Source organism: Topomyia yanbarensis, chromosome 3 (assembly GCF_030247195.1).
Source record: "Topomyia yanbarensis strain Yona2022 chromosome 3, ASM3024719v1, whole genome shotgun sequence".
NCBI classification, from domain to species: Eukaryota; Metazoa; Arthropoda; class Insecta; order Diptera; family Culicidae; genus Topomyia; species Topomyia yanbarensis.
The window spans coordinates 79752557-79768341 of NC_080672.1; the positions used below are offsets into that span (position 1 = coordinate 79752557).

Genomic DNA, 15785 nt, shown 5'->3' on the forward strand with positions numbered 1-15785 from the left:
AGAGTAGAGCACGCCACCATTTGGAATCATAGGCTTATTGTTTACGAAACACAGCTGTCATTTCGGAAGAAAGTCGATAAATATAAAGCTGTTCGTAAAAATAGCAGCGCTACCACAAAAGGTTTTCAAATCGCTAAAGTTTCCAAGATTTTCAGTTTAGTCAATCTATTTTATTCGGAATAGTACTCTTACGCTTACAATTAACCCGAAATTATAAGTTTACATATTGTAGTATTTCACGAAAATGGGTCGTTCGAGGCACTGTACGTACAGTCGAGAAGCGAAATCTCATCAAACGGTTGAATGCTAGTGGCAAAACATACCGTGAAGTTCAGGAACTTGTACAGTGTTCTGTCACAAAGATACATAATGCATTGCACTGGACAAACAAATGTGAACCTAGGAAGTAAGGTAAGCGTCAGTAGGTTGGACGACCACCAGGAACTGAATTTTTATCACTATATACGAAGCGCACATGAAAAACATATTCAAAGCCAAATCACCATACTCGAAAAAAACGCTTGCGCTGCTATTTTTTCGCGATCGCGCAATCTTAATAACGCCCCGGTAATAAGGAGAACATTTTAGCACTTACGACGTTTCAAACACTGTCTGAAACGCAAACCTACAAAGTCCGTTTTCGCGCGTTCATGAATCGGTCACGTCCGGAGACCATTACCCTCTGTCTTAATAACTTAGGTCCATACATTCAGTAGGACCAATCAAAAAATAAAGCTCATATCCACTAGATAACAGGTTCCATGGCGACATCACCGGGAACTCTAGTGATATGGAAGATCTCACTCTCTTTTAGCATCTTAGTCGTACACCAAAAATAAAGCATTTGATTCACGGCCGCGCGCGATTATCTAAAAACACGCGAATGTGCGAAAGGCACACGGCTATAAAATGGAATGGAATGCCCTGAGACGATTTCGCTAGATTTTCAGCGCATCGTGCACTCAGTGCACTAGCGCGACTGCCGGAAGGTTAAATGCATTTTGATTTAAAATGATACTTAGAATCATATTCTGTAAAAAAATTATAGTTTTATATGTGTATTAGAAAAACTTTTTTACCATTTTGTTGACAAAATATAAAAAAAATTAGAAAAATGTTTTTTTTTTGCAATTTAAATTTTTAATATATGTTTTGTTTAATTTATGTTTTTGTAAAAAATGACACAATATTTGTTAGTGCATATTTTTTTCATGAACCCTTTTCCCTATAAATCGTTCTCACGAAGTTTTGCTGTATAAAATAGAGTAACAGGACAAAAAAAAATTAAAATTAATTAGTTTGATGGGCTCTAGCAGACGAACCAGTTGAATTTGAGTACATCCTTTCTTGAGCATATTTTTCTTATCTTAGAGATCCCAAATATGAAAAAATAGAATTTTTATTTTTTAACTTTGTGCTGTCGGAATTTTCACCCTAGTGAGAAATTTTGGTTTTTACCAAATTTTCCTCCTTAGGGTGAAATATAGCATAGTGCTTTCGCATAGGCCTGCTAAACCAAGACAAGTTTCGGCTTCACTTGTGTCTCATCGGCATAAACAGAACTTCTGCTCGAACGGGACATCACGTTTGATCAGTCGTTTGATTGAAACACATAGTGTGTTTTAGTTTTAAGGGATTTGCGTCAAGCCGGCGCTAATCTATTCCGACAATGTGTTAGTGTCGGTTTCTGATGAGGCGAAGCTGAAACGCAACATAGTATGAAAAGAGAAAAGTTTTCTCTTTCATTAACTGCTATGAACTGTGTTTAGACAGTAACGGTTTGTCCGGAATTTCCTTTCAAAGAGAATTTCGACAGCTGGCTTTTTAGTCGTAATCATATGTTTGGCGAGAAATAATCAGAAATATAGTTACTATATTCATAGTTAGGCGGATACCCTGAGAGGAGCCAATGTGATGTGATTATGGTGAAAATTATTTTACTCTTGCCTTGTGTTATCGAGTGTAGAGAAACAAAAAGAGCAAAAAAAAATCCGTAACACCAAAATATATTCGCACAAGTATGAAATATTATCATATCTTCGAATATGGTTTTTCTATTCGTACATGTAAAGTTCTTACTCAAGACGACAATGAAATTATTAAGCTAGAGCTTGAACATTTGCATGGGATGCCAGTGTTTTCTTTCTAAAATAAGAGCTTCCAGTTTGCCGGCTTTTGTGTCCGCCTAACTCTGTATATAGTAACTCTAATCAGAAGGGTTATGATGCTATATTTAGGGACCAAAGGATAATATTTTAAAAGTTTCGGTTTATTAAAAAGAATGAAATATATATGTCCCGATTTTATCAATGTTCCCGTTTTATTAGCCTAAAATTCACCAAGGGACTGATAAAAAACGGGTTTTCACTGTAGTATGTCGGTTTTTTCCATTTGGCGTGTCTTAATGAAAAAATGAAAAAGAAAGAATTTTTCAACAAATGCAGCACATAAAATACAGTTTCCTTTATTTTAATGGTTATAAATTCAATAAAATGATTTATAAGTATTCTGATTGTACAATTTAAAATAACTATGTTACTACAATTACACATATAACACTCGGGAAAATTACCTATTCGGCGAAACGACACATTCGGCGAAATGACCCAGATCCCGAATTGGTCATCTTGAAATAAACGATCGATAACGCACCGATGAAAGTAACGGTGCTTTATTGTTCACACAGACTGTAGGTACAAAAGTTCATTTGATTCACTGCACTGTGAACAAGCAGAGTGATTTTAGCTTCCGACCCGATCGAAACGAAAAAGTAGGTATTGACCCTGAAGTGATTCCATAATCACCAGCTCAAAAAGAGCGCTTAATGCTGGAGCCAGCAGCTGGCAAGCGTCTACATTATGCTGGTAGCGTCCTGGTTGCCAGCATGCTGGCACTAGCAGATGGCAACCAGCACTAATGTAAACTGGGCAATACCACGACTGACGACTCTACGTTGAAAACGTTCACAGATAGCGCTAGAAGTAAAGTGTTGCTGATTTCATTTTTTTTTCTGTCATAGTGCATATATTTTCTGTAAACTTTGGTTAGAAAAGAACTTGTAAACATGTCACCTTTAATTTTGTTGAGAATTGCTTACGAAAACGAAAGAAAACTATCATTTTATAAGATGTTGAGTAAACATCTTGCAAAAAGGGTGTAAAACATAGTGGTTTCTAATAACATTCGCAGAGCTACATATGTGCGGTTCCAAAATGTAATTTGCTGAGCTCTGTAGCCGCCGCAACATCATTTCACGTTCCTTCTAAGTCATGCTAAACCTTGATGAGATGATGTAAATTCATGAAACTCTGAATTACGCGAGAAATGAATATATCCGGCTTGTTGGCAAGTGTCAGCTTTGCATCATACACAGCCGATCCTTCTCACTGATAGGCTTAACAGAATTTCCTACGTAGTTCCAAATATGAAGGAGTTTAACATTGGCATCAATTGGGTCTCGGTTTCCAGTTGAAACTTTATTTATGGAAGGTATTTTTATAATCCACCATAATACCCAGATTATATTTCGAAGAAATGTATGAGCCAAATGGCAGTAATTTCAGAATAATCGCAAATAAAACTAAATTTCTTACTTGTTTCATTCATATTTTGGCACTGATAAGCCTTTTTCGCGAGGAAAATAAAGTTTTTGTTGGATGCTACGACTCACTTGCGAGTGAAAAAAACACAAACTGTGTTACTTTGCCTGAATCATAGGTGTCGCATGATTAATTTTAGTTTTACCCAAATCGCCAATTGGCCCTATTCAAAAAATATGCGAGGGTTTTTTTTAAAATATGGCAACTTATCCTGTTTACGCTATTATTGTGTAGATGTCGCAGCAAATAATTATGCTTTGAAGCAAATCGCCAATTAAGAAATAGAAGAATGTGTCGGCGCGCAGATGGCACGATGGTGAGTTTTTTTGAATTTCGCATGCGGAATTTGGATCATTTTTGACGAACTTTCGTAATTTTTGAAAAATCACCTAAAGAGGAAAGAACAATCTGACATAAAAACATTCAACATGTGTAGTTCTAGAAGAAAATAAATATTTTTTTTTGCTTCGACTGCTTTATCCAAAGAGACTAGAATATCTAGAAAGTTACTTTAGTCATTTATTTCTTTTAAAAATCATTTTATTTGTATAATTCAGAAACAAAATGAGTGCAAGCACTCATCACCAAATCCAATTTTTAGGATATTACACCTACTAAAAAATAGATTCGATTTTTTACCAAATTGTGATACATTTTTAGATGCAGACCAACGGAACTAAAAAAATGACGTTTTCGGACGCATTTATTGCATAGTACATAGCTAGTCAACATGTACAACTAATAAACACATTCATTTTCAAAACTGTACTTTATTGTTCTTTTCACAAAACGAACAAAACACAAAATGCTCTCTTATCTTAGTAATAGGAAAAGTCTTAAAATCTCTTCAATGTTTTTCCTTTTCCCCTATTTGTTACTTTTATTTGCCGCCATTGCGACATCCTGCCTATTGCTTATTACTTTTCGTTAAGTTTCTAAAGTTTTTTTTTACTCCTCTATTACGCACAACTTCCTATTACTCATATGAGGGACTGTGAAAAAATAAGTTAGTCAATGAACCTGCTGCCTTTGTTCTACAACAAAACAAACCAAACAGAAAATAGCCTGACTGTCCTTACTTGCATTTCTTCGCACAAAACAGAACGCGGTGGTGATGAACGGTGAACCTCGTTCGCTCGCAGTAAAAACAAAATTACACACGAAACTAACTGGATGAGTACGATTCCTAACTGGCAAACAATTGCCGAACCTATCTAGAACAACATCGTTCCCATACCGCCCATTTCACTCTGCTCATTAACGAAAATCTCAAAGTACTGATAGATGATAGTCACGGCCAGCAGAATACCGGTTCCGGATCCAATCGCACCCATGAAATCCGCAATCACCGACAACGCTCCGATACACAGCCCACCAAACGCAGCCGCCGTCGGAATGTACCGATTCAACTCGTGGATCATCGAATTCTCCCGATGACCACGCATAATCATCTGCTGTTCCTTCAGCTGCTTGGCGACATCCTTGGCCGAACTGCCGGAAACGTCGATCCACGTCTTGGAGAAGAATGCACAACTGCCCAGCATGAAGACGATGTAAAGCACGGCGTGAATCGGATCGGTTGCGATGTGCGACAAGTTCTCCGGTGGCGACAGATAGTAGCAGAGACCTCCGATCGGGTAGGCACGAGCCGGTCCACCGCCGCTAACGTCGGCCCAGGTTCCCAGCAGATTGACCAGGAAGTTGCCGTGGAATTTTACCGCCAACATCTGTGGAAAGAAATTAGTATTAAAATCTTGAAACGAACATCAACTACCCAAACTCACCTGTGAAATGACGTAAAGATTGGAAACCAGTGCCGACTGCAGAATGATCGGGATGTTGCTCGTGTAGAACAGTTTGATCGGATAGCTGCTGTACTGACCGCGATAGCGGGCCGACTTGATCGGTAGATCCACTCGGAAGCCCTGGAAGTATATGACCACCGCAAAGACGAGCACGGTTGCCAACAGGTTCATCAAATTTGGAAGATTCTGACGGTAGAATGCCTCGCGCAGTCCTCGCACCTTATCCTGACGGGTAGCCAATAGATGAAACAGTGCAATCACAGCACCTTCGAACTCTGTTCCACGACCGGTGTTAACCGTAGCTGGCGAGAATGCTTTCCACACAATCGTTTCGCAGATGTTGGTTGCGATAAACAGCGAAATTCCTGATCCAAGTCCATATCCCTTCTGCAGCAGTTCGTCCAGCAACAGCACAATCAACCCAGCCACGAAGAGTTGAATAATGATAAGCAAACACACTCCGGCACCGATTTCCGCCGGATCACCGTACATTCCGGTCATGACGTAAACGATAGCCTGCCCAACGGTAATAACCATACCGAACAGTTTTTGTGCCCCGTTGAACAAAGCCCGATCCTTCGGTGTATCACCGACCTCAATAATCTTCGCTCCGGCCAGCAGCTGCATAATCAAACCAGACGTCACAATCGGTGAAATTCCCAGCTCCATCAGCGTGCCTCGATTGGAAGCCAAAATAACACGAATCCAGTAGAAGGGATCGGCCGAATCCGAGCTCATAATACCGAACAGCGGGATCTGACAGCAGACCAGAAAAATGAACAAGGTAATGGCCGTCCATAGCACCTTCTCCCGGAACTGGATCTTTCGTTCCGGTTTTGCAATTTCCGGCAGGATACTGCAAAACGGTTTAATGATTTCCAAGAATTTAACTGAAAATAGTCGAAACGAGATTAGCATTTCGGAAAACTAGCTACCGAAATTTTCTAGGCCACTTACTTCCCATCTTGTGCGGGTGTGCTTCTTTTTCTTCTTCACGATTTCACTTCCAGGTTAACGGGAACCCGAAAACTGCCAAAATTAACCAGCTGCCCAACGGCAAGAACCTCCCAGGCACAGATCGATTCACTTTCTCTCACGGTATGGACACGTTTACTTTCCGTTCCCGACTCGATAGGACAAAAAAAAACCGTGAGCCGCACCTCCGTCGTTCCGTGATGGGCAAGTACTTTTTTCGAAATGAATGAGCGTGTGGAAGGATGAAATCAAAGATAGGTAGGCAGAAACGGAGTGGGGTGGCTTCGTCTCTCTACACGTAAACAGCCAGACGGTGATGTGTTGGAGCTTCCGAACTGTTCGAAAGTGACAACCGATTGTCAGGAGGGATGACAGCTGTCAGTGCTGTCTGCGCCTCTGCGGGTGGAAACTGTTCGAAAATGTGGTGATGGTAACGATGATAACGCGTTCGGTAGGGTTGTGCTGTTTGCGAAAGGCGCACGATGGGCGATACTGTAACGCGAGTGGTAGAACAGTTTGAGGGACGTTATTGTGTTATGTTTGCCGCGGAGCAGGTTTGAAATGAACGTTAATGGAATGTGAATGACGAAACAAAAATGTTTGTATTTTGCAACAACTTCAAAGAAAATTCTTCATTTTTCATATAAATCTACTTCAATATCCGCTATACATAAATTAGATTCTGACAAAGCATTTAAAATTTAGAAAGTATTAGAAACAAGATTAGAAACGTAGCCAAAAAAAATTTTCAACGCAATTTTTAATTTTATAAGCGAATTCAGTTTCATAGAAAGTTCCTGCTTAATCAGGCTAAAATAATGTTAAGCATGCCAAGAGATAATTTTAAAATATTTAAAAAAAAAGTTCTATTCCGTTTATAGAGTTCTATGCAAATTATTTCACACACTAATTGGGGGTTTGTTTTCCTCCAGCTGTCATATTCAAAACTGTCAACCAATTAAAACATTCGAATTAGCCCTCCTAAAGTATTTATAATGCTGTTGAAATGCTCTATGTCGCTGTAAAACTTATTCCGGAGACATACAATACCGGTTGGTCAGATTCCATCATCGAAATAATAGGACCGAAAAGTTATTTTTGATTTGTTTTTCTTTACCTATGACAGGTGGAGGAAAACAAATCGTTGAACACACTAATACAGTTACAGATTGTCAAGTACTCTGTAGTCGTTTGAAAAAAAATATGCCTATTGCAAATTTGGAATATCGACGAGATGGGCCAACCCTGGCCTTAGCCTGTCATGAAGTTGACAATTCAAAGGAAAAAAAATTGGAATGTATGGCTACTAGATTGTTATGGGTTTTATTAACGATTCAATTTGGTTTTTTAAATGTTGAATGATGTTTGCAGGTTACTTTACGATTTTAAAGATTTGAAGATGTAAAGTTTCGTCATTTTCAATTTCACAATTGAAAATAGATTTTTTTAATATTTCCAGAAGTGCTCATCTTATCATCATATAAATATTTTTCTCTGTATTTTTCATACAACGAACCATGCGTTATGGTTAAAAATAAAATTTCAGCGATATGATCAGAACGCAAACAATTTACTTCTTTTTGTAGTGCTGATTTATCCTACTTTCGAGAAAATCCGTTCACAACGACGTTGCTGGTATACACAGCCGCTTCCGCATATAATAGCTGCCGAAGATGGATCCCGCTTGTTTTACACTCTAGTAACTGCGTCGTCAAAATCTTGCCAGAGAGAAGAGCTGGATGAAGTTGATTTCGGGATATGATTAAAAGTTTCATTGTTTTTCTTCGATTTCTATCGTTCGTATTACAGATTGATATGTCGACTGATAGTTTTCTTCATCCTCAAATGATTACTTTTTGAATCTTGGATCCAATGAAATAGCCTGTGTTCTTAATTCTTTCAGATATCTTTCTCTAATTTTTTGTAGGCCAATCGAGAGTTGCTTCTTGAGTGTGCTTGTTGAAGAAAAGCTTTTGAAAATTAACTAATTTTCTTCAGCATTATGCGGTACAACACACACGTTTTTGTAAGAGACACGTTTTTCTCCACGGATATCTCATTAGTAACATCGTAAAGTGTTCTCAATAACGTTGACACTGTGATCGATGACCTTCTAATTTCAATTTTCCTACCTTCATTGCAGCTAGCCCATCATGTTCAGAAGTACTTTCGCTACAACCTGATCCTTTTTTTAAGATCCAGCACGAACGGCAGCACCACTGCTGTGTTTCTGTCATAAGACACCATCGGATGTTTACTTTTTAAGTGCCTATTTCGTATTTCTGGACGATGTAACTGTCGTGTAACAATACCGACACTTCGCTTTGATTCCTTCCTTCGGGAAGTGATACCACATATAATTTATTAATCTTCCTCACGTGGACATCATGAAATCTAAAAAATGTGTTAATGAAATAACATTCAGCTTTGCGGTTACTAAATATGTACTCTTACCATAATATTGTTGGAATAGAATGCATTTTAGCTCAAATGCAGCCATCGATTTCGACTCAATCCTTTTCAGAATATATTTTTGCTGTACTTTAGAAAACCTGTGAACAGCAAAGAGAATAGGGAAAGAGACGAATAGTGTGAAGCCAAAAATACCTTATTGAGCAGACCAATCGTGCAATGTAAATAAACATTACTCATGCCTGAGTTGGAGGAGATAAGTATTGTACATCTTTCAAAAAAGAAATTTGAATTTTCGTCAGAATTTAGTGCAATCGTGATTGTAAGCTGCATTTTAGAGTATATGTATGAGTAAAAACAAGCTTTAGAATTATTTCATCTCTTTGTTTCGAAATGCACATCGTTTGATAAACAAATCCAACGATCGACAAAAGGTTTGTTTTCAAAATATAATAGGAGTCATTTGAAGTGCTGCCTTTGGAAGCGGTTGCCAAAATTCTAGTGTTGAAACCATCGTAAAGGGAGTGTTGCCGTTTTGACTGATTTTCACTCTGCGTCTCTTTCCCTATTCTCTTTGGTGAACAGCAGTAACAGAAAGAGCGCATCGAAATGTTATTTCTTGAGCGTTTTTTCAAAACGTCATATCTGCAATGAGTTACTCTCTTTGTTTACTTTCTCTTCTGTTAATAATTCGGTCACTTTAACATTTATCCCTCAACTCTTTGCATAATATGCTAGTTAAAACCACCGTCTTTCGATCTGTACTGTAAAATAAGTGAAAAGTGTTATAGTGACGCCGTAAAAATCGAAAGAGAAAGTATAAACAGAGAGTAACTCATTGCAGATATGACGTTTTGAAAAAACGCTCAAGATTTCTTAAGCGTTTTTTCAAAGAAGATATCTACAATGAGTTACTCTCTTTGTTTACTTTCTCTTTCGATTTTTACGGCGTCACTATAACACTTTTCACTTATTTTACAGTACAGATCGAAAGACGGTGTTTTAACTAGCATATTATGCAAAGAGTTCAGGGATAAATGTTAAAGTGACCGCATTATTAACAGAAGAGAAAGTAAACAATGAGTGTAACTCATTGCAGATGTCTTTTTGAAAAAAAAAAAAAAAAAACGCTCAATATTTGTGACGAGCTGGGACTCGCAAAGTACCGGTATGTAACACAGCGTGTACTGCTTCATACTGGCTCGATGTTGCTTATTTTTCTCAATACTTATCCAGCTGCTTTGGTATTGTGCCATTTTGACGTTTGAATTGAGAGGAAAACAAAACGTTCCGCGGCGAATTGACTAATACATGTGCAGTTGTGTTAGAGCGAGATTGAGGTTAAATTGGGTGGAATTTTCGCCAAATGAGGTTAAATCAGATGGCGGATTGAAAACATCGCGTTATATGTATGTTATCTATACACATTACAATTGTGTTAGTGTCCTAGACGTCAAATAAGACAATTGGGAGGAAAACAAAAATGTGTCCACCTCTATCCGTCTTGGAATTGAGCTCTTGTCAACCGGTCTCACAAAAACTAATCCAGTTCTTTGGATGACAAGGGACCATTCATAAATTACGTAACGCTTTTAGGGGGAGAGGGGGTTCGACAAGTTGTTACATATTGTGACATAGGGGGGAGGGGGAGTAAGGTAGATCGTTACGTAACATGTTTTCGCCGAAGAAAAAAAAAATTCAAGGAATTTGTTACGTAATAGGGGAGGGGGGGATAAAGAAATTTGTGACAATTTGTTACATGGGGGGAGAGGGGAGTCAATTTTGGGCAATTTTTGCGTTACGTAATTTATGAATGGTCCCCAACAGTCCCGTTTTGTCTTCTTTGTTTATTTCCCACATGTGGTTTTTGTTTCACGTAGAGGGTACGTAAATGCGATCTGTAAACAAGTCTATGAAGCAAAACACGCTGTGTTACATAGCGTTAAGGTTCAAAGAACCTCCGCTATGCGTCTACGCGAATTGAACGCTTGATAGTATGCGTTGAAAAAAATGCGTTCAACTTTGTCACCGGTTTATCCATATAAAGGACGATTCAGACGATACATCAGCTTCCGTCAACGGAACGTCACCGTTCCGTCAGGATAAGTTTAATACTTTTTTCTTGTGCCGGTTCACACGTGCCGTATGTCAAAACGTTCCGTGCCGTTGATGTTGTGTGTGAATGTTTCCATTTAACTGCATGTAACTAATCTTGACGGTCCGTACCGGTGACGGAAGCTTGATGTATCGTGTGAATCGTACTTGAAGCATTTATTAAACTCTAAAAGAAGAAAATCAGTCAATTTATTAGATTATCACGATTCAAATAATGCAAAATAGTTGGTGAAAAAACAATTGGGTCATTAAGCTATATGTAGTTTTCCGTTCCATTCGATAAATTTTAGGTCCAATATACATAAAATAACATTATTTAAAAAAAAAATTCGTTATAATACGTAAAAATGATTTTTTTATGTTTTTAAAAATAAATTTTATTTAAACATAGCCAACCATACATAGGAAAACTTGGGTTGTTTACATCTGGCCTATCAAGACAACACCCAAAATGAAAAAAAAAAACTATATACATTGAATGGAGTTTATGTCAAATTAAAATAACTGCGGGAAAACCGGGAAAACATGTATTCATTTTTTCTGACAGGGCATCATTAGTGTCAAATCAAGACTGTCAACATATTTTTTTATTTTAAATTCAAATTTTATTTTCACGTTTCCTGAGTTGGAAAAAAATATTGTTATAATCACGAAAATCAGCTTTATCGATGTATACAATAAAAAAAGATTTTTTTCTCATTTAATGACCCAATTGACCGGGCGGAATGGTGCTTTTGAAAAAGTGGTAGTGATTTTTCGTTACATCTCCACACTGTCTCGGGCACGCAACACAACTGCGTAGTGAAAAAACCACAGCCAGTTTTTCAAAAGCACCATTCCGCCCGTTCCATTGTTTTCCACCAACTGTTTTGCATAATTTGAATCCTTATACTCTAATAAATCGACTGATTTTCTTCTTTTAGAGTTGCTCAAAGAAAGTAACTTGAGCCTTAATTTCCGAGTACGAGACCGATCGGAATGACATTTGATGCGCTCTTTGTTCACTATTGCTGATCAGCCATTTTTGTTTTAAAACAAAATCTGTAAGCTGCTAATCAGCAATTGTAAACACAAAGTCAGTAAATGTCATTCCGGTCAAGCTGGGGTCAGAAAGTAACGCTATGTAACACAGCGTGGTTTGCTTCATGAGAAAAAAACACGCTGTGTCACATACACGGTTAAATAAAACAATCTGCAGAAAAGTTCTTTTAACTTACTTTTGAGTTGTGCGTCGCTTTCGCACTTATTAGTGTTGTCAAAAACAAAACGAGAGGTTCGACTCAGTCGAGATCTTCCGTGGGGGAAGTTACTTTTGAGTTGTTTGGGGTGAACTCAAAATTAGGTAAATTCAACTTAAATTTGAGTATAAAAAACCTATCAATGAGTTGTAATTTTTGCCGTGGTTAAATGGAAACTACCTTCAACACGGTTTACCTAATTTTAAGTTCCCCCACGATACCACGAGATTGAGTCAAAGGAACTCAATTTTAGGTAGTTTTTTGTTTCCGTGTAGTGTAACTTTTCGAGTCCCAGGCCGTCTGATATGACATTTGTTACGCTCTTTGTTTATTGCTTGTGGCATTTAAAACTGGATTCTAACTGCACTGCGCACTTACTATTCTTCTTCTAAAAATCTTCTCATAGGCTGATAAGTTCGACTGGTCTGTCTATGAAAGTACCATCTCTATCACTTGAAATACACGTGTTTTGACAGCTCGCAGTTTTCAGTAGCAATTTGAGCACTCGCATTTTGAAAGTGCAGAGTCCAGGTTGGTGGGAAGTGCGCAATACGGTTTCCAATCAGCTTTTCACAGGTTATAGCATGGTCGACCGTTAGCCAGGGATACCACACTGAAATCTGTGTTTCGGTCAAAAAATCTTATTACCATCTGCGAAGAATAAAATAGAAAAAAATCTGTGAAGCCAAAAAATCTGAAAAATCACAATATTTCCAAAAATCTGTGAAATTTTCGTCAAAATGCCAAAAATCTGTCATCTGTGAAAAAGAATCTGTGATCAAAAATTGTGAAAAAAAATCTGTGACATTACAGAAAAATCTGTGAATATGGTAACCCTGCCGTAAGCACCTTACGTTGACTGTCGGTACAAGATCGCACCAACAGCTGAAACACCTGTAACAAAAGTGACGAATGATTAACTAAAGATGGAGATTGTTTAAAAAATAGAATATGAATAATAAATAATTAATTTGTAAGCTCATTGTTTACAAACAAAATAATTTCTCAAAAAAAATCTTAAGGATTAGTACCGTAAACCGGAGTGTACCGTAAACCGGAATGACATTGATCACTTTTCGAACTAATCATTACATATTTTTATGGAGAACAAGATTGGATGGTTTTACCTAAAATTGTCTGCTTACGGCTATTTTTTCAAAAATGATTTCAAGTTGAAGTCCGTTTTCGTGTTCCGGGGTGACTTTGATAACCTGCATGTTCACTCATATTAAGTTGTTGATGTCAATGTTTTTCATTCAAATGTTTGTTTAAACTGATTCTGGAAAGATACTCATTGTTAAATAAATGTTAATTGGTATTATACAAAGTATTTCAATGTACTGTAAAATTCGAGTAACCAAAATTCGTATAATTTGTGTCCCACTAGAATAAAAGATTCTGAAAACCTACAAAACTGCTAAAATTGCTTTCTTTCAGTGTTTCATCAATGTACAAACAGTCATCCATTTTAACACGTTGGAATATTGAACAATAAAAAAAATGTTGCGAATTTTAACTTAAAATAATTTGAAATAATTGCCAACTAGTTTCACAAAAAATGTATTAAAATTAAACAAACTAAATTCGGCATATCCCAATCTAAAGTAAAATAAAAACTCGCTTGTAATTTATTACTCTTGCTCAAATCTGAGATTTATTTGTTTTATATAAAATAGACACTTTACGAAGCTTCGTAAAAATCAGGTAAAGTCAAATTTCGGTTTTTTGTAGTTTTTGTAACCAAAAACCGAACAATATACTCAAAAAGTATAACAAATCAGTATTTTATAAGTTTAGAGTAAAAATCCTTTTTAAATTAAAATGATTCGATAGGCTATTCTGGTTTAATAAGCGATCTACAGAAAAGTTTCAAGTGATCAAAGTCACCCCGGTTTACGGTATATCTGGGGAAAAATTTTAAGACCTAATTGATATCGAGAGCTTCTCTTTCGATTATTATATGGCGTTACTGTAAACATTTCTACTATGCTACCGGTACATATAGAAAGGCAACAGTTTTCTCTAGCATATTAAGCAAAGAGTTGAAGGACAGGCGATGAGCTATTAACAGAAGAGAAAGTAAACAAAGAGTAGTTCCTATTGAAAATTTTCCCCAAACGTTTCTACCCAGTTTAGTATTTTAAGCTAGGTAAAAATACCCATTTTCAAAGTATACAAATAGCACACATTACTGGGTAGGTGTTGTTCACCCAATGAATTTTACCAATTTTGTCGGGGTCGGGTAATATATCTCATAGCTTAGGTATTTTTTTACTAATATGCCCCTCTGATTTTGTTGCAATTTTTTGGTCAGCTACATAGATTATACGGGGAAATTGAAATTGTTTTTTTCATTTCGCTTTTTTTTAATAAGACATTCTACAAAATGATCAGATCACAGTTCCGAATTAGAGGTAAGTTTTGGAATGAAACGCCGACCACGAGGTACGGGTGGCTTTGAATATTCTAGAAAAGCGTTCACTGGCCATGAGCAAAATCAACGTCAACACATTTTATCAGAACTAAATACATTGTGACTAGACTAATTTACATGTTATTAAACGCTGATATTTAGGCATGTAAATATCAAAATTTGCGATCAAATGTTCCAATTCGTAACTATTGTTTTTCGGCATTCATGTTACATTTTCTTGCTTCCTGCCAATGTTTTGTTGCGAAATTCGATGCGAGCTTAGCTTGTAAAATTATTTTAAAATTTCATTTCATTTTTTTATCATTCTGATAGATCTGTTACCCAGGGTTTAGGGTAACAATTTAGCACTAAGTGGAAAAAATACCTATCTTTGGTTATACGCTCCGTAGAGTGTATTGTTTGTGCAACACAATGCTCACCGTTGTTCCTTATGATTGTTCATAGTTTCTTGTAAATTTGTTTGTTTTAGCTTGTAATTTTTGTGTCATATTTTTGTATAAATAACATAGGCCTTAGCTGGTTATCCGTTCCTATTTTGCCGTTGAATTTCTTTTGATTATGCTGCGCACTAACGATTGCAGCTATGCGGTTTTCTGTCGTTTGTTTCGATCGAACTGGAAGAGTGACCGTCGAAGTTAGAATCCCTGTTGCAAAGGGCTGGCACGGCTGGAGCGCTCTCGCTAATTTCCCGACTCATCGATAAAGACCGAACACCGACCGTTCTCACTGTGATGGATCAGTCGAACGAGCCTTGCTCTCCTCCACAGTTGGTTGCAAAGGAGAACGACGAAGCAGGGCGGACAAAGGTTTCTCCTGAGATGATCACTGCGTTGACTTCCGGAATCGTTCTAGTGATTAATCACTATCGTCGGTAGGGAGGTTCTAACAAAGGAACCAAGCTCGCCTTCCTGGCTGAAAAGAAAAGAAAAGGACCGCTGCCGGAGCAGTCAGCGGAAACCGAACGAGAACGCTGCCATTCTTGTCCCGATTTGCCGGTTGGAACCACTGGCAGCACTGAGATTCAACATCAGCAGCAGCTTGGTTGGACCCGTGTTGAACGATTGTGAATCAATTTTTTGGGGTTTTCAGTGGGTAAACGGAGAAAAAAAATAAGTGGTGAAACGGGGAATCTTCCATTTCATTAACTAAAACAAAGTGGCACGAGCATTACTATTCCGAGCCCCACTTAGACCGGTTTGCCATGCCT

General features: G+C 37.5%; 2 protein-coding genes across 3 annotated transcripts in view; one reads left to right on the forward strand and one right to left on the reverse strand.

Moving 5' to 3' along the window:
* The window catches only part of LOC131686776 (ecdysone receptor), a 923983-nt gene that overhangs the window by 345590 nt on the left and 562608 nt on the right, over window positions 1-15785 (forward strand). The window lies entirely within an intron of this gene.
* On the reverse strand, window positions 4350-6684 carry LOC131686777 (protein transport protein Sec61 subunit alpha-like). The gene is made up of 3 exons (XM_058970773.1): window positions 6362-6684; window positions 5384-6294; window positions 4350-5326 (listed from the first exon to the last, which is right to left on the reverse strand). The coding sequence occupies exons 1-3, from the start codon at window positions 6366-6368 to the stop codon at window positions 4814-4816; spliced, it is 1431 nt and encodes a 476-aa protein (XP_058826756.1). The 5' UTR covers window positions 6369-6684; the 3' UTR covers window positions 4350-4813.